Genomic DNA, 25,396 nt, shown 5'->3' with positions numbered 1-25,396 from the left:
TCCATTTCCTGGTCTGAATTTGTATTCTCCCTCTGCTCCCATGATGGGAACAGTTGATTGCAGAAGTCTTACGTGTTCTTTGAATATGCTTAGAAGTAGACTGGGCACAGAAAGTTGGAAACACCTCTAAGTTAGAAAAAAAAAATAGGTATCTCTGATATTCCAAAAATAAATAGATTTGGAGTGTGATCCAGTCTTTCGACTACACAAAGCCCTTAGATACAGTTGATTACATTATGTTTTTCTTTTTTTCTAAGTCCTTAGTATTGTCTTTAAAGATTGATTTATTTATGTTATGTGTATGAGTACCACATTATGTTTTTCAAAGGGAACAAGTCATTAAGTGTTTAATCTCTGACTTTTTTTTAATGGTACTGAGAATGGAATTGAAAGGTCACGCATGCTAGGCAAGCATTCCACCACTGAGCTGTTCTACCGGCCCTCTTTACTCTTTATACTGAGGCAAAGCAGTCTCATTCGGTTGCCTGGACTGGATTTTCTCTGTAGCTTTAACAGACCTGAGTTTGCAGTCCTTCTGTCTGAGCCTCCCAAGGAATTGAGATCGTAGACCTACACCACCAACTTCTTTCATTGTCTCCCAACCCAAGTTCTATAAGTTGTCTTAGGCTTGGCTGCATCTTAACTATCTTTGTTTGAATGAACATTTTTAGCCATTATTTTAGAGCCATATAGCCCATTCACTCTATTCTGCTTTTTATATAAACTCAACTTCTTGAAAACTTAAGAATTTTGATCATTCTTACCTTTTCTAGGATACACAGACAGTTAGGACATTGACTCTCATCTCAAAAACCATTCAGATTATTGGAAACTGGGGATGTCAGTCCAGAAAAAAGGTGAGTTTATAACTGTTTCCTCTTTGCATACTTAACAAATTTTATTATATACTAAGATTCCTTCTTCACTTACTTCCTTACATGTTAAAAATAAAACTGAAGAGAATACATATTCACATGCAATAATGGTCTTTTAGTGGGTGTTCTACTGTAGTCACCTTTTGAAGGAGACGGTGATACTTAACCTGATATACCCGTGGTAGGGAAAAAACTAGGAAGAAGACACAGGCACAGCTGAGTTATGTGGTGGTCTGTGCCATAGTCACCTAACAGCACTGGAAGAAGCCTTCAGCTCCAGGATGGATGATTCATGGAGACATGGACAGCTTTATCCTTAGCTTCAAAATACAGGCCCGTCATTGTCTTGTGTTCTACCTCAGAGCTTCATAAACTTGTCACTCATGAAGCCGTTTACTTAAGAAACTTATGCAACCTTACGTATAAAAATCAAACATTTACTGATAATAACTTACTTTAGCATTTTGAAGTCCTCAGCTCCCAGTGCTGAGGAGTTTTTTCTTCCATTTGCTTTTGCAACTGCTTTCTTGGGGCTTTTCCCTAGTTTAAGACCTAGAAGGAAAAGGTCAAACAGTGACTGCCAGTTCAAAGCTATATGCAGGCTCTGAGGGATATTCACTGCTCCTCGGTTCCTCTCTCACCAAGAATGTTCATCAAAGAAGGGAGAAGAGCCAGGCTCAGATCAATAAAGTAACTGCAGGTCACTGACTCTACAAAAAAAAAAAAAAGGCTTTGCTGGCACCCTGCATCTGGCCCAGCATGAGGTATCTTTGGCTATCAGCAGCTGGAATCAACAGAATGTGAATGGAGCCTGATCATGTTCAGGGAGAGGCTGAGCATGATATCCCATGTGCTGTGTGGGGAAGGCTAAAGACCATGAGTGTGTGGTAGCCATGATCCTGGAACATTCTGGGTTCGCTGACTTGGAGGAATGCTCTCTAGGAGAGCTCTGAACAAGATGGTGAATGTGGCTGTGAGTTCCCAGCCCGCCTGCTGTCCCACATGGAGAAGAGTTGAAGAAGCTCTCTATAGTTGCTTCTGAGCCACGATCTGGCCTACTACACAGATGAGGCAGCACTCTTGGCCCTCTGGCTGCAGACCTGGCTCCTTAAGGCACCCAAGTGAATTGCCATGAGTAATTATGACTGATTAGCCAAGAGGAGAGACACCACCTTACTTGCTACCTGACATGAATGAAATCTGCGGATCCCAGAGGATTGGGGAACCAGAAGAGATTGTGCCGCGCTTTCCCGGAGTTGGCTCTTATCAGTGGGGAGAACCGCATAGTGGCCAGCTACTTCCCTACTCTGAAGAAAGTAGACTTGAGCTCATCTGGGGAAACAAAGCAGTTGGTATGGAAGCTGGAAGCCTTAAGAGGAAGTACTTTGCCTTGCCCTGGAAACCTGCCTAGGACACGGCTGGTATGAAGAGCCAACAAACACACAAAGAAAAGCTAGGATTGGGTGACCTACACTTGCTCTGATCTACTAACTAACCTGTATTAGGTACCTTTATTATGTATAACAAGAGGAGTTAGCTGATCTTAATGGGAAGTCTCTGTAGGACACAGTCTCAGGCAGTACTTCCTGAAGGAGGAAGTTGTATTTGCTAGTTTCTGGTCCCAGTAAATGGAAGGTTTTGCCATTTACAGGGGTCTGAGGCAACTACAGTCCTTGACAGGGCTATGTTCTTGCCATCAGTCCACATTCACCCTGTGCTTCATCTGATCCCCACACTAGAGTGTTGTAAGTTCCAGGTTCTATAGGGAAAATTTATGAAGTTGTTCACAATTTTTCATTTGTGATAAATACATTTGAACACTCCTAAGCTGGGCCCATTCCTGTGTGGCTGGTGGGAGCAGCCCCTGTGAGCTGGAGGCCTCACCCTTATCACTGTCTCTCACGTCTCAGGATCTTTCTTTCCCTCCCTGCCTTCTTCCTTTCCCTTGAGACTAGAAATCAAAGGGCTGGGCTGTATGTACCTCAGTGGGAGAGCCCTTATCTTTTATAAATCAGACCATAGGTTCAGTCCCCACTACTACCATTTTTAAAACAAAAAAGAAACCAGACATTGGGCTGCATAGCTTCCATCCAGATCTGCATCCCTCCTGTGTTTACTCTGAGCCTCTGGAGAGCCATGAGCTTCCAGGAGGCCCTTGTTTTGGATTCACAGTTGCACTTGTCAGGAGACCCCCAGGTAGATTTTTATTTCTTACTTGGTCCTTTAGACCTTGGAGTAATGATGGCTCTATACCTTATTGTATGCTAGTTAAACCTATCCATGCATTTGTAAGTACTTTTCAAATTCTCTGTTACATTTTTCATTTTGTCATATAATAATAATACAAATTTATATATGCAATGTTTTAATACATATTTACATTGTATATTGGTCAGATATTTTAAACCACTCTTTGTATATATAATTTTACCACTTATTAAAGACAAAATACAAATTTGCATACTAACGAGAAGGATATACTTGTTTATGTTTACATAAATAAATACTAGTTGAATATTTAGAGTTGAGTATATAGAGCATCTTCAGTGTTTTTCAGAGTTGATTGTATTTTGATTTTGTAATCATTCAGTTTACATAAACATATAGTACAAAATGGCAGAAGTATATTTAAGGCCATTTTTTAAATTGTTGGAAATTTTGTCCTAATCTCAAGCTAGAATTTACTTAGTGTTTCTTTGGTTTTTGGTTGGTTGGTTTGGGATTTATTTGTTTGTTTAGTGAAACTTAAGTCAGCAACATAAGCAATTAAAGTCAAACATTCTAATAAAATCCAAAACTACTAATTGATACATGCTGACTAATGATGTGGGAGAATATTGTAGGTTTTTGTTTCTGTAATTAAGCCATTATGTTTTTGTTAGAGCAAAAGCCTTCATGTCTAGTAAAAATAGCTCAGTTCCTAGTATACGGTGGCCCAGTGCTTTGCGCTGAGGCCTTCAGGGCAGCAGTGACTGGGGATGTGTGATGTATTGGCATGCAGAGTGCAAAGCATGCGTGCGGTACCATGCAGCAGAAACACCTCAGAGTTGGACATGTTTGATTTTGAACTAGTTCTTGTTGTTTGTGTCTTTAGAAACCTTTATTGTTGATAAGTTTCTCATGACCACATGTGAGACACGACTAATAATTTAAGAACTGTGCGTATTTAACATACACAAATCCTGTATTTGTTTTCTCATAGTCACGGTTCAAAAAGTCAGTCATGTGTGAATTTCTCAAAATGTTTCAAGAAGAAAGATATTTTACAGATGTGAAAAAGGTATGGTTCTTTCTTGTCATCTAGTTTAAAGAAATCAACATCTCATATTCTTCCAAAGAGTCCATTTCCAGCTTTAAAAAAATAAAATCATGTTGAAACTGTCAACCATGAAGTCTTTTTTGGGTTGGAGAGATGGCTTAGAGGTTTAAAGCACTGACTGCTCTTCCAGAGGTCCTGAGTTCAATTCCCAGCAACCACATGGTGACTCACAACCATCTGTAATGGGATCCGATGCCCTCTTTTGGCACCTAGGGCATGTATGCTGGCAGAACACTGTGTACATAATAAGTAAAGAAATCTTTTTTTTTTTTTAAAGGTCTTTTTCTTCCAATTCTATCAAATAAAGCTGTGAGATTAAGCAAGTCTTAACAATAACTACTGTAAGCCTTAACTCTATAAATACAGATTTCTATGCAACACTATTGACATTTGGGGCTAGGTAGTTATTGATTTTGCATCGTAGGATATATGGCAACATCCATCAATTAAATGTCAATGGCATATACCCAGTTTTGAAGGCCAGAAATGCTTTTAGCTATTACTAAATAGATGTCCCCTGGAGGATGGAACTGGCTTTGTTAAGAACCTTTGTTCTAGGACTAAAGCCTAGTAGAGCTTGTTATGTAGTAGAGTGGGTACTCACTTGCCATAGCAAAGCAAAATGGGTCACCAGGATGGCTCAGCAGGTAAAGGGACTTCTTAGAGGACCTTATTGCTGGGGTCACAGTGATTGGAAGGAGGGTACCAGCTCCCATAGTTGTCCTCCAACCTCCATGTGTGTGCTGAGACACACACATTCACATAAAGTCAGAAAAAAATGTAAAACAGTGTTTTCAATATAATGAGTATGCATGGTAGTAACTGGAAAAAAATAAGTAAAAATAAAAATATATAAATGCCTACAGCATAAAATGTCGATATAAGACCTACAATATGTAAAAAGGAGTGTGACTAGAAACTGAGAAGTCTTTTTAAGTCTTTAATTTTTTGGTCCTTAACTTGTTATTCATTCACATAAAATACATTATTATAACCCTGAAAAACTTGGAACAAAAAATTATCTTAGGATATAGCTAAACTAAACTTGAAGAAAGTAATGTTTCGTTATCACAATCCTAACTTAGTGAACCAAGTTAGCAAGGCTAGTCTTAAAGCCTGTTGAGTTTCTATACATGATTTAGCTGTTGATGGCCAAGAACATTTTTACTGAAGTACCTGTTTAGACTGAAGACATACTTTCTCGAAGACTCTATGAGTGAAAATGCTCCCATCAGATAGGGCTTGGTTTTGTTTTATTTTTACAGAGTCTCAGTATATAGCCTTGGCTATCCTAGTTCTTAGTATGTAGACCCGGCTGGCCTCAAACTCACAGGTAGCCACCTGCCTCTACCTCCTAAGTGCTGAAACTAATGGTGTACACCACTATGCTGAACCTAAATTTTTTTCTCCTTTAGTTGAAAGCTTTTGAGAAAATTTAATAATATGCTTTTAATTTGTAAAATAAAATTACAAGTTTTGTATACTCACAAATAGATTCTAACCATAGTACATTTACTGTCTCATGTATATCTGTAGTCCTGAGGTAGCATAAGATAGTTTGTCCTAAAATCTTAATTATCGCCAGGCAGTGGTGGCACACGCCTTTAGTCCCAGCACTTGGGAGGCAGAGGCAGGCAGATTTCTGAGTTCGAGGCCAGCCTGGTCTACAGAGTGAGTTCCAGGACAGTCAGGGCTACACAGAGGAAACCCTGTCTCCGGGGGAAAAAAAATCTTGATTATCTTTGTGTGTGTCCATGTGTCTTTCTGTCTGTCTATAGATCGGACCTAGGATTTTACATATCCTAGACTGTTCTGTCTCCAGCCTCTATAATTAAGGAATTACGAGTGTCCATGTAACTCATCCATACTGGCATTTATACTAGTGACTTTTAAGTGACTCGTAACTAAATCATACGCTGTTGCCCACACAGTAAAAGGAAAGGTAACCAGCAGAGTTCTGGATACAAGGTGGTTATGCAGTTTGGTGACAGAAGCACAGCACTGTGAGGGAGTGAAGATGTTTACAGCTCTAAGTAGAGTGAATCTAAACCAGCTCCTTACCTACAGTTACTTACGTCTGAGTGGTTTCACATCACACATTGGCTTTTATCTGATACTTCTTCATATAATGCTAAGAAGTGAGATATTCAAGTAGCCATTAAACTCCACTGGTGGATGGCCCATCTATTAGAACTACAGATGAGACAGCATACTTTGTTACTGTTGTCCCTGGATACTTGAACCTGCACCACCAAGACAAAAAGGATTCTGTTCTTGGTTGTTCACTTACCAAGATTCCCTTCCAGCAAACTGGAAGGAAGCCTCTTGAGTGAGTGCTCTGGTGGGCGAATCACAGCACCCATAGCCCCAGCTTGCTGCGCCTTCAGTCCTGTAGAGGAAGCACTCGTCCCTTGATGTCCTTCTTATAAAACTATGTGCTTTTGTCGTGTGTATCCTAAATCCTAAACAAAATAAAGTTAAAAACAAAAGCGAAGACAGCAATACAGGCCAGACAACTGGGAGCATAATATCTCTTGGATAAGCAGATAGATAGGATTCCTCTCTAAGAGGGGGAGGTGCTTTGTGAAGTGCTGTTTCCTCTTTCCACGTGCTGGGAAGCCCGTGACTAGTCCAGCTTACATACTCATGAAGCTAAATGCTGTTCACTGAGTGGCCTCCTGTTTCTAGCAATGGATGCTACAAATTTTCTTGAGCCACATCCTTATATTCTGCATAGAAAATTTGTAAATATTTATATTTGATTTTAGGTTAGCTCATTTGTCAAGGTCACCAGTTATATATAATAGAAATCAGCAAGCTATTTTCTATGAATAACCAATGAATGGGAGGGCTTATTGGTTACATAAGACCAATAAATCCTTGTACTTGTATTAAATATCCCCCTTTGGTTCCATCCAGTAGTCACACACAGTATTTATTTGTCACGATGGAAAACACACTGTAAAATAGTACATGAGAGCCCTGTGCCAGTGTTTGCTGCAAATCAAAGATGAGAGTTTTAAAAGGGAAGAAAAATAAATGCTTTGAGCCAGGTGGTGGCAGCACATGCCTTTAATCCCAGCACTTGGGATGCAGAGGAGGGTAGATCTCTGTGAGTTTGAGGCCAGTCTGGACCACAGAATGAGTTCTAGGCCAGCCAGGGTACCAAAAATATGGATAAGGGCCAGATGTGGTGGTATATGCCAGTCATCTTAGCACTGAGGAGGCTGAGACAGGAAGATTACAGTGTGTTTGAGTTCAGCCTCAGAAATAGTGAGACCCTGTCTCAAAACGAATTACAGTTAAGGATTATAGATTGAGTTATTTCTCTAGGTAAGTACATTCAGAATTTGAGTAAGTTAAGAAACAATTTTTGCCTTTAATCCCAGCACTTAGGAGGCAGAGGCAGGCAGATTTCTGAGTTCGAGGCCAGCCTGGTCTACAGAGTGAGTTCCAGGACAGCCAGGGTTATACAGAGAAACCCTGTCTCAAAAAACCAGAGAGAGAGAGAGAGAGAGAGAAACAATTTTTTAGAACGCCTTTCTTTTGTAAATTGGGAACTTTGTATAACCAAATGTATTTTATTTCATAGATTACTATAAGATGAGCCTCTTTGATCCAAGATGATCTAAGATCTGAACTATTGCAATATTTAAAACTTCTTGAGTGGACATGATGTCACAGTGGAAAATTAAACACTTCATCTCAAGTGATAGGTCACAAACTGCAGGTGTAGTAAAACAAAAACTATATGAAATTACCCTTAGGCTATGTATATGAATTTTGTTTAGATATGAGTCCAGTCCCCAAGATACCTTACTATATATGCAAATGTTTCAGAATCCTAAATCTAAAGCACTTTGGTTCTAAGCAAGAGATTTCCAACCTGCATATATATATATACTTTAATAATAAGAAATTCCCTAATATAATCAGTGACATGCAAGATAAAAGTTTGTTTGTTTTTTAAGACAGAGTTTCTTGGTATAGCCTTGGCTATCCAGAAACTCATTGTAGACCAGGCTGCCTCAAACTCAGAGATCTACCTACCTTTGCCTCTGGAGTGCTGGAATTAAAGGTGTGTGCTGCCACCACCACCTGACAGATAAAATAATTTTTTATAATATACCTTATTTACTCACACACTGTAATACTTCCCCATCTCCCCATTTAGTTCTTGGATGAAATTTCATCTACGGAAACTAAAGAGTCCAGTGGTACGAGTGAGCCTGTGCACCTGAAAGAAGGGTAATTAACTAAATGAGACATGAAAGTTATAACTCACTGTAGACAGTAAGTACAAAGAACATGGCTTTGAGAAGGAGGACACCTGAGTTTTCATTCTGTTCCAGAGCTTCCTAAGCGGCTTCAGCCAGGTAAATCACCCTCACGGCCCTGTCTGCTCCGTCTTAGGACAGCACACGCTGACTACACAGTCCCAGGCTGTTCTGTAGTTAGGAAATGGCTCTGTTTCCTTACCGAGGAGTGGTTGTTACTAGGAATAATGAGATGGAAATAACTTTCCTGGCCCTTTTTATTCTGTATAGCACAATTCTAAAACGACATTACTTAGAAGAGGAGAGGTGCCTCACTCATGGTTAAGAGAGGTAGTGGCTCCTGTAGAGGACCTGGGTTCAATTCCCAGCACCCATAGAGCAGCTCACAACTGTTTGTAACTCCAGTTCCAAGGGATCTGATGCCCTCTTCAGATTTCCACAGGCAATGTACACTGTGCATAGATGTCATGCAGGCTACGCCATTCCTAAAAGGAGAACTAAGACAGCCCTGCATTGATAGAAGGACGTCCTGAGTCATCCCCAGACGTCACTGCTGTGCACTAGTAGCCGTGCATGGCCGCGATGGCACCTAACAGTCAGGGTCAGCTTGGTTTCAGGGCAGTGGTTTGCACCTCTGAGGGTTAAATGTTTGCTTCTGTCTGTTATGTTGGCAGTGAGATGTATAAGAGAGCTCAAGGAAGAACCCGTATTGGAAAGAAGAACTTCAAGAAACGATGGTTCTGCTTGACGAGCAGAGAGCTCACCTACCACAGACAGCAAGGTAGAGTTGTGCTTGGGCTTCGTTGTGGCTTTACTCTGCTGGTTCATGGTGCCGCGGTGATCGCTGCACAGTAAATGGTTCAGAGTGTCTGTCCCACAGTGACACACAAAACTGAACTGAAGTGTTTCTTTTATCACATTATGTAGTATATAATAAAACTATAACGTAAAAGCCTGGTGTAAACCAGTTTGAGAATAAAACAACTGGACTTGGTAAGTAAGACAGTATAACAATACAAAGCAGAAAGGCACAGACTTAACAGGTTAACTAACAACCACAAGCACTCAGCTAATCTGTTAACTCATGGTGCTCAGTAGGTTTTGAAGTCCCATGAAATCTGATGGGTAAATACCAACTAGGAGAGCTTCTCCTATGAATACCGAAATGATGACATAAAGGCCTGATACAAGGTACTTTGAGAGAATATAGAGTGCTTCATTGGGAATTCCTGAATAGTAGAATAATTGAGAAGAGAGATATTTTAAAGAGATGAGGTCTTGACCCAGAACTCTGGGCTTAAGCAGTCTCTTGCATCAGCCTCCCAAATAGCAGGGACTACTGGCATGTGTGCACATGTGCACACACACATATGAGCAGTTTAACCTGAAGGAATGAATAGACATGTATATTCCAAGTATATTAATAAGAAGTTTTTTACAGTGTGTTGCATTTTAGGCATCTGCATAGTTTGTTACAGTATATAATATGTATACAGTATATAAATATGTAACTAACGATCAGTAGGCTTACCTTTGTTTTTAAAGCTGTCTTTGAATATTTCAGAATTCTAGTTTATATTAAATTTTATATAAATATTCTTACCTATGGATACCATAGTTGTTGATAATGTTTATTTTAATAGCACAAGCACAATTTAAACCAGGCATGGCGGTACATACCTCTAATCCAGGCTCTAAACAGTGGGTGGAGTTATAGGACAGAGACAGACAGATCTCCATGAGGTCGAAGCCAACCTGGTCTACATTGTGAGTCCTTAAACAGCCCAGATAACAGAGAGAGACTGCTGCTTAAAAAAACAATCAAACAAAAAACCCTAATAATTATAACAACAATAGTGCAATTAAATAAAATTTAAGATAAATTAGTCATCTTCTGTGAATAAACAAGTTATTTGTTCCTCAGTTAAAACACTATCTAGCCAGGCGGTGGTGGTGCACGCCTTTAATCCCAGCACTTGGGAGGCAGAGGCAGGCGGATTTCTTGAGTTCGAGGCTAGCCTGGTCTACAAAGTGAGTTTCAGGACAGGGCTACACAAAGAAACCCTGTCTTGAAAAGCCAAAAAAAAAAAAAAAAAAAACACCAAAACAAAACACTATCTAATCTAACCCAGCATTCCAAAGCCTGCTAGTTAGAAAGTTGTTGAAGTCAGATGATAGTCATGGTGAATTTCCTGAGAATCTTACTATGTACATATACACATGGAGTTTGCATAGGAATTTCATGGACCTCAGAAGCCTCAAGTGTACCTACAGTTGTCACATTTAGCCTTTTGTTCTAGCCAGTGATGCTAAAAAAGGATGGACTTTCACAGAATTAAGCTAGTAGAACTGTAAGAATGGATGTATTAGATCTGTGTTGGTTTTATGTTGGAGGAAATACACAGGATGGTGAGATTATTTGCCAAAGCTTACAGTTCTAAGCATGAATAATTGTTGTTTTAACTATTTTGATGGATTTTTTTCCAAATTGGATTACATCCTTTCCTGCTGTCTAAAAAAGAATTCATCGAACATAAGTTCACATTTTCTGATTTCTTGGGGTGGTCATGGGTGATATTACTGCATTTTTAGAGTGCCAAAGGGTAGGTGCAGCTGTTTTTTCCAGCTGACAGCCTTTGTTCCCAGTTAAACACCTCAGAAGCTGCGCTTTTGTGTCCGTGTGTTTGCTTTGTACAGTTTATCTCTCACCTCTTTTAGTCAGGCTGTTATCTTAAGTTTCCTTTGCTGTCAGTGACGTGTCTCACTCCCATCCCTGTAGCCAGCCTTCATCCCTTATGGCTAATATACTAGGGATTAAGGTGCAGATACTATAATTGCTAAACTACACCTAAGATCTAAGGCTTCGAAAGCAGATGTAAGGGCTTTCCCTCATAAATAAAGTGTCCGAGCTTTGTATTTGCTGCTTGCTCAGCTTACTTCTATCTTCTGGCTGTTTTCTTGATAGCCTAAACTAGTCATTATTTTTTGTTGCTACAGCTACTATATTAAATTTTGCTATACAATAAATTTTGAGGTGCCGGGCGTGGTGGCGCACGCCTTTAATCCCAGTGCTTGGGAGGCAGAGGCAGGCGGATTTCTGAGTTCGAGGCCAGCCTGGTCTACAAAGTGAGTTCCAGGACAGCCAGGGCTACACAGAGAAACCCTGTCTCAAAAAAAAAAAAATTTTTTTTTACATTTGGTTTGGATTTTCTATATTGATACAGATTAAGGCTATATTTCGTTACAACATACTATGAATATATGTTTCAACTCTTGTTTAAGGTGTTGTATCTATGCAATGCTTCAAAATGCAATATTAAGTTCCATATAATGATCCTTAATTTTCCTCAGAACTTTAAAGTTATAATACTCTGACCTATGGCCATAGTATCATAGTTCCATTCTTAGCTTACCTCAGAAAATAAGTAGACCCCTAACCTAGTTAGTAGTTAGATGGAAAACTACTTGGGAATAACAGGTGCTGTAGGTGTGTGTGTGCGCATATTTTATTTTTATATATATTGCTCCATTGTTAATAGCTTCCATTGTTGCTAGTGAAAATTTTTATATCTGATTATTAAATTTCTGATGTGTCTCTCTGGAAACTCTTGTAACATTTCTTTAGTAAGTTTTGCTATTTTGTGACCCATAATTTAGAAATTTTTCCTTTTTCTTTTTCTTCTATTCCTGCCTAACACTTGGTATATCTTTCCATTTAGAGACTCCTTATCTTTTTCTTAAGGGCATTTAGTCACTTGCCAACACTTTTAAGTCCTATGAGTCTAAGCTTGTATTATTGTTTCTATGTCATTCTGTGTTGTAGTTTTGGAAACTTCTTGGAGAGATCTTTTGTTTCTAACTCACATTGTAATGTTATCATGGTTGACAGAAGTAGCCTTCATAGTGTAAGAACAGATAGGTAGCCCCTAGAGCATCTAACATTTGTAGTATTAGAATTGGTTCCAAATGAATAAGTACAACTTTAGAGTATGGACATGTTGTAAATATCTAACAGATTTAAAGAAAGAATATTTTTAAATTATCTGGCCTCCACTGTCCTGTATAGCTTGGTACCCAACGCTGTCTCTCTGTCTCCTTTGTCCCCCAGATCATACCTCTGATTCATTCCCTCAGATGTTCTCTGTATGTGTAGCTCTGCTTTCGAATGCTAATTTTCCTATCTATTTGGTTACCGCCTTGACAGTTTGCTCATCTTGTGTTCTACAGTCCATTTACCTACCTTAGGGTTCAGTAACATACTCACAATGATCATGTTATCTCATTGCACTGCCCTGCCACCCAGCTACAGCCTTGCTTCACTAGCCTGTGTAGTTTGGCCTGATGGAGCTCATCTGTTAGTTAACCATCCTGCTATGTCTGAGGCTCCAGCTCCAGCCTGCTGTGCCTGCAGCTCTCCTAACTTCTCCCCAGCTGTGGCTTCCATCAGCATTTCCTTCGGACCCTACCTTCTGTCCTCGCCAATGTTATCTTGTCTGCTTTTCTTTTGTTCCTGTAGATGACTGGTATTTGTTGAATGTTATTTCCACAGGGAAGTTCTCTAACTGCCCAATCTAGAGTAACTTTCCATTACATTTTGTCACATCACTTCAGTTTATCTTCGTCACAGTGTCCATCTCTAGTTAATATTGCTCTACCAGTCTTTTCAGAACTCAATACAGATTTCACTAGGAACCTATTCCCTGTTTATTGTTCTGTCTTAAATTATTACAATAGTACCTGGCATATAGTAGACATTCAAGATGTATCTTTTTAAAAGTACATGCCATGTCTGTTTGAATCACCTTAAATTTTAGGCTTTGTACCAGGAAAGTGTCTGAACAACTATTTTGTATTAATGTCTTTATTTACAGCAAAAACAAAATCACAATTAACCAGATACTGTTCTTTGTCAAAAAAAAAAAAAAGGTCACAGCATTAATCCTTTGAATAGTGTAAAATAGAATGTTTTTAGCTTCTTATATTTCAACCCACACGTCCTTAAAGAAAGGCTTGAGGAAGAAGTAGAAACAAAGCTTTGTTGGTGTAAAAATGCCATCACAAAATGACAGAAGTCAAAACTGCATTTGTCATTAGCTTCTTCTATAACTGGATGAGGGACAGATACCCAGGCTGTACTGACATGCATCATCTTAGAGGAGGCCCTTTAACAAACTCAAATTCCCTTACCTACGTTTCAGATTGTAAAGGGTTAGGGATTCCATCTGCTCCATAAACTCTCACATTGTCTCTAGCACCTCCTAAGCAAACTTTGTAGTGTCTAGCTAGTGACTGGCTAACCGGTGACAGCTGTAAATAGTTTAAACCATGCTTTGGAGCTAGCAAGATGAGTCAGAGGGTACAGGATTGACTGTCACCAAGATTGATAAGCAGTCCACTGTCTGGGACCCATATGGTAGAAGAAGAGAACTGATTTCTGCCAGTTGTCCTATACCTCTGTACATGTGCTGGGGTACACGTGCAGGTACATACATGTGTGCGTTCGCACACACGACACACACACACACATGCACACATATACACACATACACTCAAACACATACACACACACTAAAATAAAATGTAATTTTAAAAAAATTTAAACAAGGCTCATGGTGCTCATGGTGGCACACGCTTTTAATCCCAGCACTTACAAGGCAGAGGCAGGTGGATCTCTAAATATGAGGCCAGATTGGTATACAGGATGCGTTCCAGGACAGCCAAAAGAGACTTTGTCTGGAAGGAAGGAAGGAGAGAGAGAGGGGAGAGGGAGAAAAGAGAGAAACTTAAGAATTCAGTGCTTTTAACCACTTGGTTTTGCTCAGTTTCCAGCACCAACATGGCGGCTAGCAGTCATCTGTAACATCAGTCTCAAGATATGGAAAGCCCTCTTCTGACTTTGGGGGGCGGGGGAGAGGGAATTGTTTGTTTTATTTTTTTGAGGGCACTGGGCACACATGTGGTACACGTATATACATGCTGGAAAACACATCCACATGCATTAGGAATAGAGATGTAGATCAGAGCTAGAGCACTTGCCTAACATGCATCATGCTTTGGGTTTGGTTCCTTGCACATATACACACACTAAACAATGATGTTGTTGCTGTTGCTGTTGTTGTTGTTTTGAGGGCTAGTCCTTTAATTAAATGTTAGGTTGACAAACAGAAAGGATTCTACTTGAATAGTCATATTCACTGTGGTCATAGCTCCTGAGCCTGGGCCTCAAAGTGGGTCTCTGTCACTAGACACATTAGTTCTTTCAGCTGCCACATAATTAGTGTTGCAAATTTGTAATAGCATAGAAAATAATTGTCCATATAAAGATCAAACTTAGATGCTTTTCCTTGAAAATATTTTCATTTATGTGTTAAAAGGCAGGGACATTCCTTTACATTAAACATCAAAATTCTCTTTCCGGGCTGGAGAGATGGCTCAGCGGGTAAGAGCACTGGCTGCTCTTCCAGAGGTCCTGAGTTCAAATCCCAGCAACCACATGGTGGCTCACAACCATCTGTAATGAGATCCGATGCCCTCTTCTGGGGTGTCTGAAGACAACTACAGTGTACTTATAATTAATTAATTAATTAATCTTTTTTAAAAAAATTCTCGTTCCATATTATACATAAACCATCCAGAAGTCTATTGTGGATGCATATGCTTCTATCAGCTAGTGGAATTAGCCTTGCAGAATTAACATCTCATCTTTATGGTTATTACAGTAATTCTTTTAATTTTGTCGTCTTTTATTATTTAGGCAAAGATGCAATTTACACTATTCCAGTAAAAAATATTCTTGCTGTGGAAAAATTGGAAGAAGGCTCTTTCAACAAGAAAAATGTAAGTTGCATAAATATTGAAGCATTTTAAGTCATCAGGTGTACGTAATTTTGGTATCTACCATTCAGGTCTCTCAATAATGTCCCAAGTTAGGCCACTCAGCTGGTGCAGGACCCTCCAGTCCCCAGGATGACATCTCTGTTCCTTAGCATCTCCTCACTAACTTGTGGTTCCCCCAGGTTCTCCTGCATCTGAAATTACCTTTTTGTTCTTATGCAGACAGTGGCCTCCTCTGCACTTGTATGGCATCTGCAGTCTGTATTGTTCTGCTTAGCCCCATTGGCTAAGATGATCTTTGGTACTGACCTGCTTACTGCACCAATTCATTCCGACACATTAGCAGACATTTCTTAGCCAAGCAATCCAGGTCTCCTAAGTGCTTTTTCTTTTTGTATAGTATATGTTGTTTTTAAGGTTTCTCTAACTTTTTATTTTAATTTGCAATAAAGATGTTCCAAGTGATACATACAGAGAAAACGCTGTACATCCAAGCAAACAACTGTGTGGAAGCCAATGAGTGGATAGATGTCCTGTGCAGGGTGAGCAGATGCAACCACAACAGGCTCAGCTCTTTCCACCCCTCAGCGTATCTCAACGGAAACTGGCTCTGCTGCCAGGAGACGAGTGAAAGCACACCAGGCTGCAAGCCGTGCACCGCGTGAGTAACTCATGACTGCATGCGGGCGTGGGTGTGAGAGCATGACAGACGCTATGTAGAAGTAGCTGGACAGAGGCCGCACGGTGCTGAAGACATTTCTATAAACCGTGTCTAGAAAGGCTTGGGTTGTTGCCCAGTGGTAGAGTGTCTCTCTCACCTGACACACACAGGGGCTTTGGTTTAATTCTAGTACCACAAAAATTAAAATACAGAGAGTAAGTAAATTTCTATAGACACAACTGTAAGTTAGTGGTGCCCAGGGGCTAGATTGATGCATTGTTCGGTGAACAACTATAGGTTATATATATGTTTATTGGGACTGGGGAGCAGTTAGTGCTTGTTGTTCTTGTAGAAAGAAGACTCAAGTTTAGTTCCAAAACCCATGTGACACCAGCTCCAGAGCACAGATCAGATACCGTCTTCTAGCCTCTGCAGAGGCATGTATAGGCACGCACGCATGCGCACACACACACACAGATATACACATATACATTAAAAATATTTTTTATGATTTTACTTCAAAATCTTTTTCAAGACTTGAGTCCTTAACAACCAGACCTTGTGATCCTGTTGAAGTATCTCGGAAACTAATTTCTGAAGCCGCTTTTAGAAAATTCTAATTCTAGTTTTAGTCTTGATTCATTTCTAATGTTAACAAAGAATTTTTCCAATGTCTTTAATTTTCTTCTTATCATAGAGGCATCCCTGCAGACATCCAGATAGATATCGATGAAGACAGAGAAACAGAAAGAATTTATTCTATTTTTACCCTCAGTTTACTTAAGCTGCAGAAAATGGAAGGTAAACAAAATGAAACCATTAGTTTTCATTATTAATTTCTAGGTTATTTCTTTGACTTTTTAAAAAGTTAAAAATATTTATAGATTTCCTGTTACTGATAGTGAAGTTTACAAACCCTCAAAGGAGGCATTAATCTTTATCTATTCATGAAATTAAATAATTATTCTTTGTAAATGTGATTGTTCAGTAAATTGTTATAATACAGTCACCTGTGCTCTTGTCAAAGAAACTCACTTAAAAACTTCAAAGTTTTTTAAATTACACTACAGATTACACTTGTGGAATTTAGTTTTCTGATCAGAGATTTCACTGTTCCTTACAGAGACCTGTGGGTCTATAGCTGTGTATCAGGGGCCACAGAAAGAACCTGGTTATTCTAAGTTCACCATTGAGGATTCTGTTGCAACCTTTAAGACAATTCAGCAAATCAAAAGCACCATAGAGAAGCTCGATGAACCTCATGAGAAATACAGAAAGAAAAGATCGAGTAGTGCAAAATACGGAAGCAAGTAAGTCTCCTGGGCTCTGCTCCCGCCTATCAGGGCCCGCGCGTGCGCGTGCGCGTGCGCGTGCGTGCCTCCCCCACTCCCTCTCCTGGTCGGCCGCCGCAGGCCAGCCATCCTTTCTGTCAGTGCTGAGCGTCATCACTGCTTTGAATGTCGTGGTCAGTTGTAATTCACTCTGAATAATTCATAGCTTTTTCTTTTTGTTGTCTCCTTTATATTTCTCACAATATGTTATATTTATAATAAATACTAAAAAAAAAAAAAAAAAGTAAGCCATAACAGTGCATAGAAGCATTTGAAGGTTGGTTTCAAGTGCTACATCTCAGATGAAGAGAATGCGCTGGCTAAGGACAGCAGCAGCTGGCATGCCGTGGGACGTGTTCCTCTCAGGACACCGGCAGCTGGATTCCTCCCAGGAGCCGTAGCAGACTCGAGGGAGGTTTTCAGTCTCCACAGTGAAGACCAAGCTAATCCAGTGGGTTAGTGCATCACTGAGCACTGTCACTGAGATGCGGTCATTGTCACTGGGATCATCTAAATCTCGCCTTTCTTCTTCTCACCATCAGAGGAGCCACAGTAGCTCAGAGCCCCATTGTCTTCTTTAAGATAATGTTTACAGGGAGAAAAAGAAAAGACTCTTTCCTCCCTAGTGTGAGGAAAGAAATGTGTCAGCTGTAACCCTCCAGCACTCTCTGACACGCAGCACTCAGTGTGACCAGGGACCTGCTGGCAGTACAGTAGATGGACTGGCAAACAACAGTGTCCTTCACGGTGTCTGCTGGCAATGCAGTGTCTGCTCCTGTCATTGATGCTCATACAGCCTAGCATGGTTTCATTCCTACTTTACAGGTAGAAAATTAAAATGCACAAAGATAGTGTTAGTGTGAGGACTCCAAGTCCTTGCTACACTATTTTAAATAGTCTTATGTTGGTCGGTACTTTTATATTTCTGAATAAGAAAAATCAATTTTGTGGATATAAATACATTCTTCCTTGGTAGAAAGCTTGGCACATTATGAAGGTTGTATTGTAAACATCTTAATTCTGTATTTTCTTCTTTAGTATAATTGAGTATCTTCCAACAAAAGTTAATCTAGTTTTCCTGAAGTCCTTTGAAGTTCCTAGCCAAGGCTTGGCCATTCTTAAATTGTACCTTATAATCCATGCATACCATACCCTGATCAACTTTGATTTTCTCTATTAAAAAATACAAACTCAGGGCTAGAGAGATGGCTCAGCAGTTAAGAGCACTGACTGTTCTTCCAGGGGTTCTGAGTTCAATTCCCAGCAACCACATGGTGGCTCACACCCATCTGTAATTGGGATCCAATGCCCTCTTCTGGTGTGTCTGAAGAGAACAACAGTGTACTCATATAAAATAAATAAATCTTTTAAAAAAAAAAAAGCACTCAGCTGCTGATGGCACTGTTGCCCACTACCCCTGCAGTGTTCTTCACACACATTTTCTTTCTTTCTTGGGGGAGGGCGGGCTTGGGCTGGGAAAGTAGCTTGGTATTAGTGTGCTTGCCTGGGAGCCCAGGGAGGGCAGGCAGGCATCAGTGAACAGCAAACCCCCTCTTACACTTCCTGTACCATCATGTGAGCTGTGTGCATGCTGTGTCTGATTTGTTCAGTGCTGTACCATTAGCTTCTAGAATAGAACTTGAAATATAGTAAGTGATCAATAAGACTTGTCAGATTAATAAAACAAGACTCAGCATGAGCAGTCAAGGAAAATTAAAAGTGTTCAGTGGGTTCTGTGTATGTCACATTGCTAATTTGTGTATTTCTTTTATTGTTTTGTAGGGAAAATCCAATTGTTGGAAAAATATCATAGTTTGACCAACTGATGGAGAACTGGAAAATACTCTTTTTCATCAAGTTTTTCAGTTCACCCCGTTTTGTTCATAGTATGTAAGAATGGACATCGGCTTTGATGATACATGCTGTCTGTCATAATGTATAATATTTAATGATTGAAATTAACTGTTTGGGGATCCTGATGCTGATGTGTGTATTACTAAAGAATTTGAAACCCAAGATTTCCTCCATAGCCATGCATCCAGCCCCGTGTCCCTGCAGCTTCCTTCTGATGGGAAGGGTCTTCCTGAGGACCCAAGCAGCTCCGTAACAAGGGAGCACTTGACAGCAAGACCCCACCTCCACCTGGAGCACTCCTGTGTCACTCACCACCGTCAGTGCCTCCTCTGTGCTGCCAACATTGAGTTTACTATAGAGCTAGAGTTCCTTGTCGGTCAGAACTTTCCATTAAGTTCATCTGGACGTTTGTCTTTAAAAAAAAAAAAAAGGAAAAAAAAAAACCCTTTTCCTCTGTTGTGTTAGCCATTACAGGTTAGAGACAGACACAGACATCTGAACACCTTTGAAAGCTGGCGGGTGTCTCTCCTGGTCACAGGTGAGGGTGCTCAGCTGTGAGGGGATGTGTGCTCCTGTGTGCACCATGTTTACATTGGAGTGGGGGGTGGTGCCAAGACAGTGGACCACTAAAGTGGCCTTCATTGTTCAGCTGTCAGGGACTCGCTCTCTCCGAGAATTCAGGTTAGCACTCCTCCTGAGGGCAGCTCTTCCCAACCAGAAGAGAAGCATGAGTGAGTAGTGAGGAGATCACCTGATGTTGCCTTCTGTCCCACATCATAATAAGGGTGTGTAAGGATACCCTCCATAGTGTTAGGTCCTGCTCTAACTAGAGAACGGTCACTTGGCGCACTTTAATAATCTGGCACATTCCAGGTTGTGGTTTGGATACTCCGTAGTATCTATTTTTTTGATCAGTTGAATGATCAGTGTTTAAATATCAAACCGTGCTTTCCTGAAAATGTTGATATTGTATTGCTGTTTCCTTATTGCCTGCTAGCCAAAGGGGATCAGGGGCAGCAACTGTTGGGATACCTGTGTTTCCTTACCCTCCTCTGGCCCTAGAAACCCTACCTGTAAATAAGCAGTTGAAGCGAGTGTCCCTGAGGAGGAGTGATACACTCGGCTTCATCAGTATTAAAACCTATGGTACTTACTTGTCTTTTTTAATTAAAACTATTTTCTGAGTGTGGTACTTTGAACCTTGGTCTATTTCCATATGTTCCTGTTGAAAACTGTGACTTACTGGTGGAAGTCTCACTAGCTGCAATCCCCTGTCGTTGAGCTTAAGCTATAGTTCAAAATATACTTACCAATTATGTTGTTGCTGGGTAATTATTTTTACTTCATTAGCAGGTATTTTAAAGATCATTAACACAGAGAATTGTCCCATTATAAACGTCATGACTGAAAATAGATTTTTTTACAAATGACTTTTAAGTCAGTGCTGGCCTGCATTGTGCTACGCTGTGACTCCTGGTCCATACTGAAGCTTAAAAGAGTCCTTCAAATCTGACAGACTTATGGATCTAATTAACTATACTGTTACAGGTGTTTTTTAAAAACATTAGCCATTTAATAAATTTATCATGAACTTCATATTAAAATGCCTACTTAGATTCTCTCAAATGTCTTCCTAAAAAGGACAAAACCCAGGGGCATTGAAGTTCAAGACTCTAGAGTGGTTTGGGATCATCTGTTCGTTGTTTTGTTTAGGGGTTTTTCTCCCTCACCCCACCCCTCAAAAAAGGATGATTTCCTAATGATTTCTTCACTCTATGTCCCTGGCTGGCCTAGAACTCATAGAAATCCACCTGCCTCCGCTCCTGAGTGCGGGGATTAAATGTGTATCACCACATCTGGCTCACCTGGTCTTTCTAATATCAAACTCCAATTGCAAGTATTTTTAATGATCATAGGGTCACAGGGGCCAAAGCTGTATACATGTGTAACTCTGAGAGCTCAATATTGTAGTTCTTTTATTCACATGACCTTTTAAACAGCCAGCTTGACTGGAATTAATTAGCCAGCTTGGTACAGTGTAAAAAGAGAAATACAAAACTAATTTTCTTTAGTAAGTCTTTTCCAATCAGAAACTATGTCCACAGAGTCCAAGGACAGTCAGGGCCCTTCTCGGGGCTTCTCCTATGCTGTGCTCTTGCGTACTTAGAGTCTTACCTCCATGGTCTCCTTTCTCTGCTTCTGCAAAGAGCATTTGAAAAAAAAAAACATATATACGTACACACACACACACACACACACACACACACATGGTTTTTGTATATGTATATATATATACACACACACACATGTATGTGTATGTATATATATATATATGAACAGAAGATGATAGGAGGAAACTTAGCACAGTCACTCACTAGCTCTGACTCCTAGTGGAGCTGTATCCATCCATTGAGATTATACTGATCTGTTGTTTAGCTTTCTTTTAAATCATCACCTGGTAAGACACTGGGCAACAGCAAAAGTTTTGGTTTTGGTTTGGTTTTTTTTTTTTTTTACTCCCAGGAATATAATTTATCAAATCAAACTATTTTGCTTACCAAAGAACTATGTTTTTAATATCACGGGTAATAGCTAAGCATCAAAACTGGGCTCTTATTTTACCAACAAGAAACATCATGTGACTGATGGCTGGGGTTTGTCTGTGTCTCCAAGGCCGAATTGCATTCTTTTACTGGAAAAGTTCATTCAAGCTAGGTTTTAGAAAATACATTCCTTTTAAGTGAACACACCTTCTAAATTGCTTTAAGTACTATTGAATAGCCTAAAAGATGGACTCCGCAGTGCTTTCTAGTGTCCCCACCTATGTGACAAATGCAAAACTCATTCTAGAGTTAAAATGACTGATTTTTGGTTGATATTATCTGCTTCCATTTTTAACTTGGGAATTAATATGTTGCTAGTAAATACTGGTTTGTACGGTGTCTAGTTTGTAAGTGTAAGTTATCAGACCATAATATAGTGACTCTATGTTGTTGAGAATGTATTTTTATTTAAATTTTATTTTCTTATGAAGAGTATTATAAAAATTAAAAGCTTTTGTAACTGTCATTTGAAAATAACTCAAATAAAGTACAAGAAGCCTATCTGTTCTTTGTGAGACCTTACTTGTATTTAAAATGCCTGCAGCTTGCCTGTCTGTGGATGAGACACTAAAGGCAGCTCCAGCAGCAGCAGGGGCAGCAGCCAGGAAGCCCTGGGCGTGGCCTGCACTCCACCAGGCCACGTTCCTGTGTTGCTGAGGCGTCCACTTCTCTCTGTGGCCTGCAGCATTCATCAGTGCAGCTCCCAGCTTTCCCAGAGGGAGGTGTGGAAGAATGTACTCCACTCGTGCCTGGGCGAACAGAACTCGGCCTGTTGACTTTTTAAAGAAAGGTCTTTTTGCTCTTTAAAAACAAAACAAACGCTGGGCGTGGTGGTGCACGCCTTTAATTCCAGCACTTGGGAGTCAGAGGCTGGCGAATTTCTGAGTTCGAGGCCAGCCTGGTCTACAGAGTGAGTTCCAGGACAGCCAGGGCTACACAGAGAAACCCTGTCTCCAAAACAAAACAAAACAAAAAAAAACAAACATTAAAGCCACTCATGACTCAAAGCCTACACTGACGTGGGGGTGTCTGTAGCTGTCCATTGTATAACCTCAGTACGTCATCCTCAGGGTATTCACATTTGACCATGCGGTGCCATGTTAACAGATTCTCTTGAGAATATATGTGGCAGCGCCAAAGAGTAGACTAGAGATAACTGATGCCCCACGTGAGAAACAGATTGTCCCCTGTGTGCCTCAGCATTCCTGAGCACCCCTAAATTAACAACAGCCCCGTGGCCCCATAAGAGTTTAACGTTAACAAAGAGTTGGGGGGGTCTGAACCTTTTTCATGTGGACTAAAACTTGTAATAAATACCAGTATTCTTTCTGACAGTTTATTAGCAGGGCAGGGATTGGTGGGTGAGTGGTTTCCGTTTTTTGTTTTGTTTGTTGTTTTAATTCTCAAGGTTGGCCTTGAACTCCCGATTCTCCTCCTGCACTCCTAGTGCTGTGTTGAGAGCCTGCACCACCATGTCCAGCCCTGTACCCTGAGTAAGCATGCCGTTCTTTAAAGGGCAGGGGCCATAATTTGAATTTCCCTTTCTAACTCCCATGATTCAGAATAAACAATGCCTAAAACCATTATGGTTCCTTTCTACTCCACGTCCATGCCTGCTACTAAGCTCCTCTGCAAGCTTTCCTCGCAGTGAGTCTTTTGGGTGATTTGATATTCTTAAATAACCAACCATTACTTTCATCTTAATTTTCATATGCATCTTCACCTGAAGTTCCATCTTTTTTTTTTTCTTTTTTTTGGCTCGGTGTGTTTTCTTATTTTTGTTGGTCTCCATCACAGATGGGATTTTTTTCACTGGTAATTCCTCAGAACTAAATCCATTCATAGGGAATTCAGAGCAGTGAAAATAAATTTCACGCCTTAGAGTGGGGAATGGTAACAATAAAAAGGAGCCAAGGGATCTTGGAAGAAGACTAGCCCAGCTCAGTTCTCCACTGGTGGTGGGGTTTGCACAGGCTGGCTCACATAACCTGCACCGCAGTCCTTAGGGATCTTCAGCTCCTCCGGCTTCCTCCTATCAGTGAGAGACCTGCCAGAGAAGAACCACCGCTGGTTGCCTGGCACCACACTCTCCGGCAGGTAAGTGCCCCGTCATGTGAAACACTGTGTCTGTGTGCGGACCACAAGCTTGAGGTCTTTGCCTGGGCAGAGCCTCAGATGGAGCTGATGCGTGTCCAGAATTGGGAGGTGGCTCGGGAACATCCAGAGTCTCCATGTCACTCTCTTCCTCCACCGTGCTGATTGGTGGTGCCAGGCAATAGACTGGCAGCGGGTACCGGTTGCCCAGCTCATCGTAGCACTCTGTCAGGGCACTGTGTGGTAGTGTTATGTTTGCACCATCAATGATTGCCTGTGCCAATTCATGATCATTGCTTTCAAAAGCCTGTGCAGTGGCCTTCAAAGCATCCCAGATCTCCTTTCCGGCCTTCAAAAGCTGGTGCAGTGTCCCGGAATTCATCCCTCTTGCTGCACAGTTGTCCATCTGTTAGAGGATAGTCGGTTTTCCATTCTGGTTTCTCCTTTTTCAAAGGCTGGTTTATGATCTAGAGCAACTCCCATGCGGGAGGAGTCTGGGCTGCTGGGCGCCCACGCACCCGTCCCTGGGGCCGCGGCCGCCACCAAAGGGTGCTCGTCCCACCGCCTCGCCCAGCCCTTTCCTCCGTGCCCACTTCTACCTCAGCCCCCGGCCACCTGGCCCGCAGACCCGGCCCGCGTGCTTTCCTCAGCTCCCGCTCGACCCCGCCAGGCCGGACTTGGACCATCCCGGGCGGGCCGCAGCAAACGCTCCTCCCATGCTTCCCCACGCCCCCGCGTCTAGGCCCCAGCACTGCTGCCGCTGCTGCCAGGCAGCCAGGCTCCACTGTCCCCTTCCTCTGAAGTTACATCATTGGTTACTGTTTTAGTTCCATCCAGAGTTTCAGCACCAAATGTAAGGTGCAGTAAAACCACTGAACTGGACTATCTGGGGAGAAAGAAAGGTTCATTGGGAACCAAAGAAGCAAAATGGTGGCAGAGCAAGAGGTTTTTATATGCCAGTCAACAGAGTGGTCCTTGGGCTGATACAGACTGTTCATGTTGACAGGGAACTAGGTCCCTTACCCAGGGTAGTTGACCTTTGGGGGCAAGATTAAGAGAGGTTCCTCGTTAGCAGAAACCCACCTTTAAGCCTCAACCCAGCCAAAATCCTATCTCAGACATTGGCCTCGGCACTGCCATTTTGAGGAGCAGCTTTAAGCTATCAGTGACTAAAAAGCTCATGCCTTAAAATGTTGCATCATAGCCAGACAGTGGTGGCGCACGCCTTTAATCCCAGCACTTGAGAGGCAGAGGCAGGTAGATTTCTGAGTTCGAGGCCAGCCTGGTCTATAGAGTGAGTTCCAGGACAGCCAGGGCTATACAGAGAAATCCTGTCTCAAAAAAAAAAAAAAAAAAAAAAAAAAAAAAAAGGAAAGGAAGAGGAAGGAGGAGGAGGAGGAGGGGGAGGAACAGCTATATGCAACAGACTGATAGCTAGCTATGCACTAAGTGGGGAAATCGGGGTGAGGTAAACATGTCTGCTTTCTACTTTTGCTTCAGAAATGGTGCTTAAAACACCATTGGCCAGAGCAATAAGATGGACTGAAG

General features: G+C 41.1%; 1 protein-coding gene and 1 pseudogene across 5 annotated transcripts in view; one reads left to right on the top strand and one right to left on the bottom strand.

Annotated features, from left to right (window-relative positions):
• Positions 1–22,255, top strand: part of Rasa2 (RAS p21 protein activator 2) — a 92,313-nt gene extending 70,058 nt beyond the window's left edge. For 2 of the 5 annotated variants that reach the window (NM_053268.2, XM_006510775.3), the window contains exons 16-24: positions 774–857; positions 4,078–4,155; positions 8,369–8,442; positions 9,146–9,252; positions 15,226–15,308; positions 15,758–15,966; positions 16,664–16,767; positions 17,090–17,276; positions 19,080–22,255. In NM_053268.2, the coding sequence (NP_444498.2) occupies positions 774–857; positions 4,078–4,155; positions 8,369–8,442; positions 9,146–9,252; positions 15,226–15,308; positions 15,758–15,966; positions 16,664–16,767; positions 17,090–17,276; positions 19,080–19,110 (957 nt within the window). In that variant the 3' untranslated portion in view covers positions 19,111–22,255. Of the gene's footprint in view, positions 1–773; positions 858–1,060; positions 4,156–8,368; positions 8,443–9,145; positions 9,253–15,225; positions 15,309–15,757; positions 15,967–16,663; positions 16,768–17,089; positions 17,277–19,079 lie in introns of those variants that run through there. The other 3 variants (XM_006510776.4, XM_017313108.2, XM_006510777.4) reach the window with 3 other exon arrangements.
• Positions 23,510–24,413, bottom strand: Gm8495 (predicted gene 8495; annotated as a pseudogene).

Source organism: Mus musculus, chromosome 9 (assembly GCF_000001635.26).
Source record: "Mus musculus strain C57BL/6J chromosome 9, GRCm38.p6 C57BL/6J".
Taxonomy (NCBI): Eukaryota; Metazoa; Chordata; class Mammalia; order Rodentia; family Muridae; genus Mus; species Mus musculus.
Note: the sequence above shows the minus strand (reverse complement) of the source record. Positions and strands in the feature narration are given on the sequence as shown.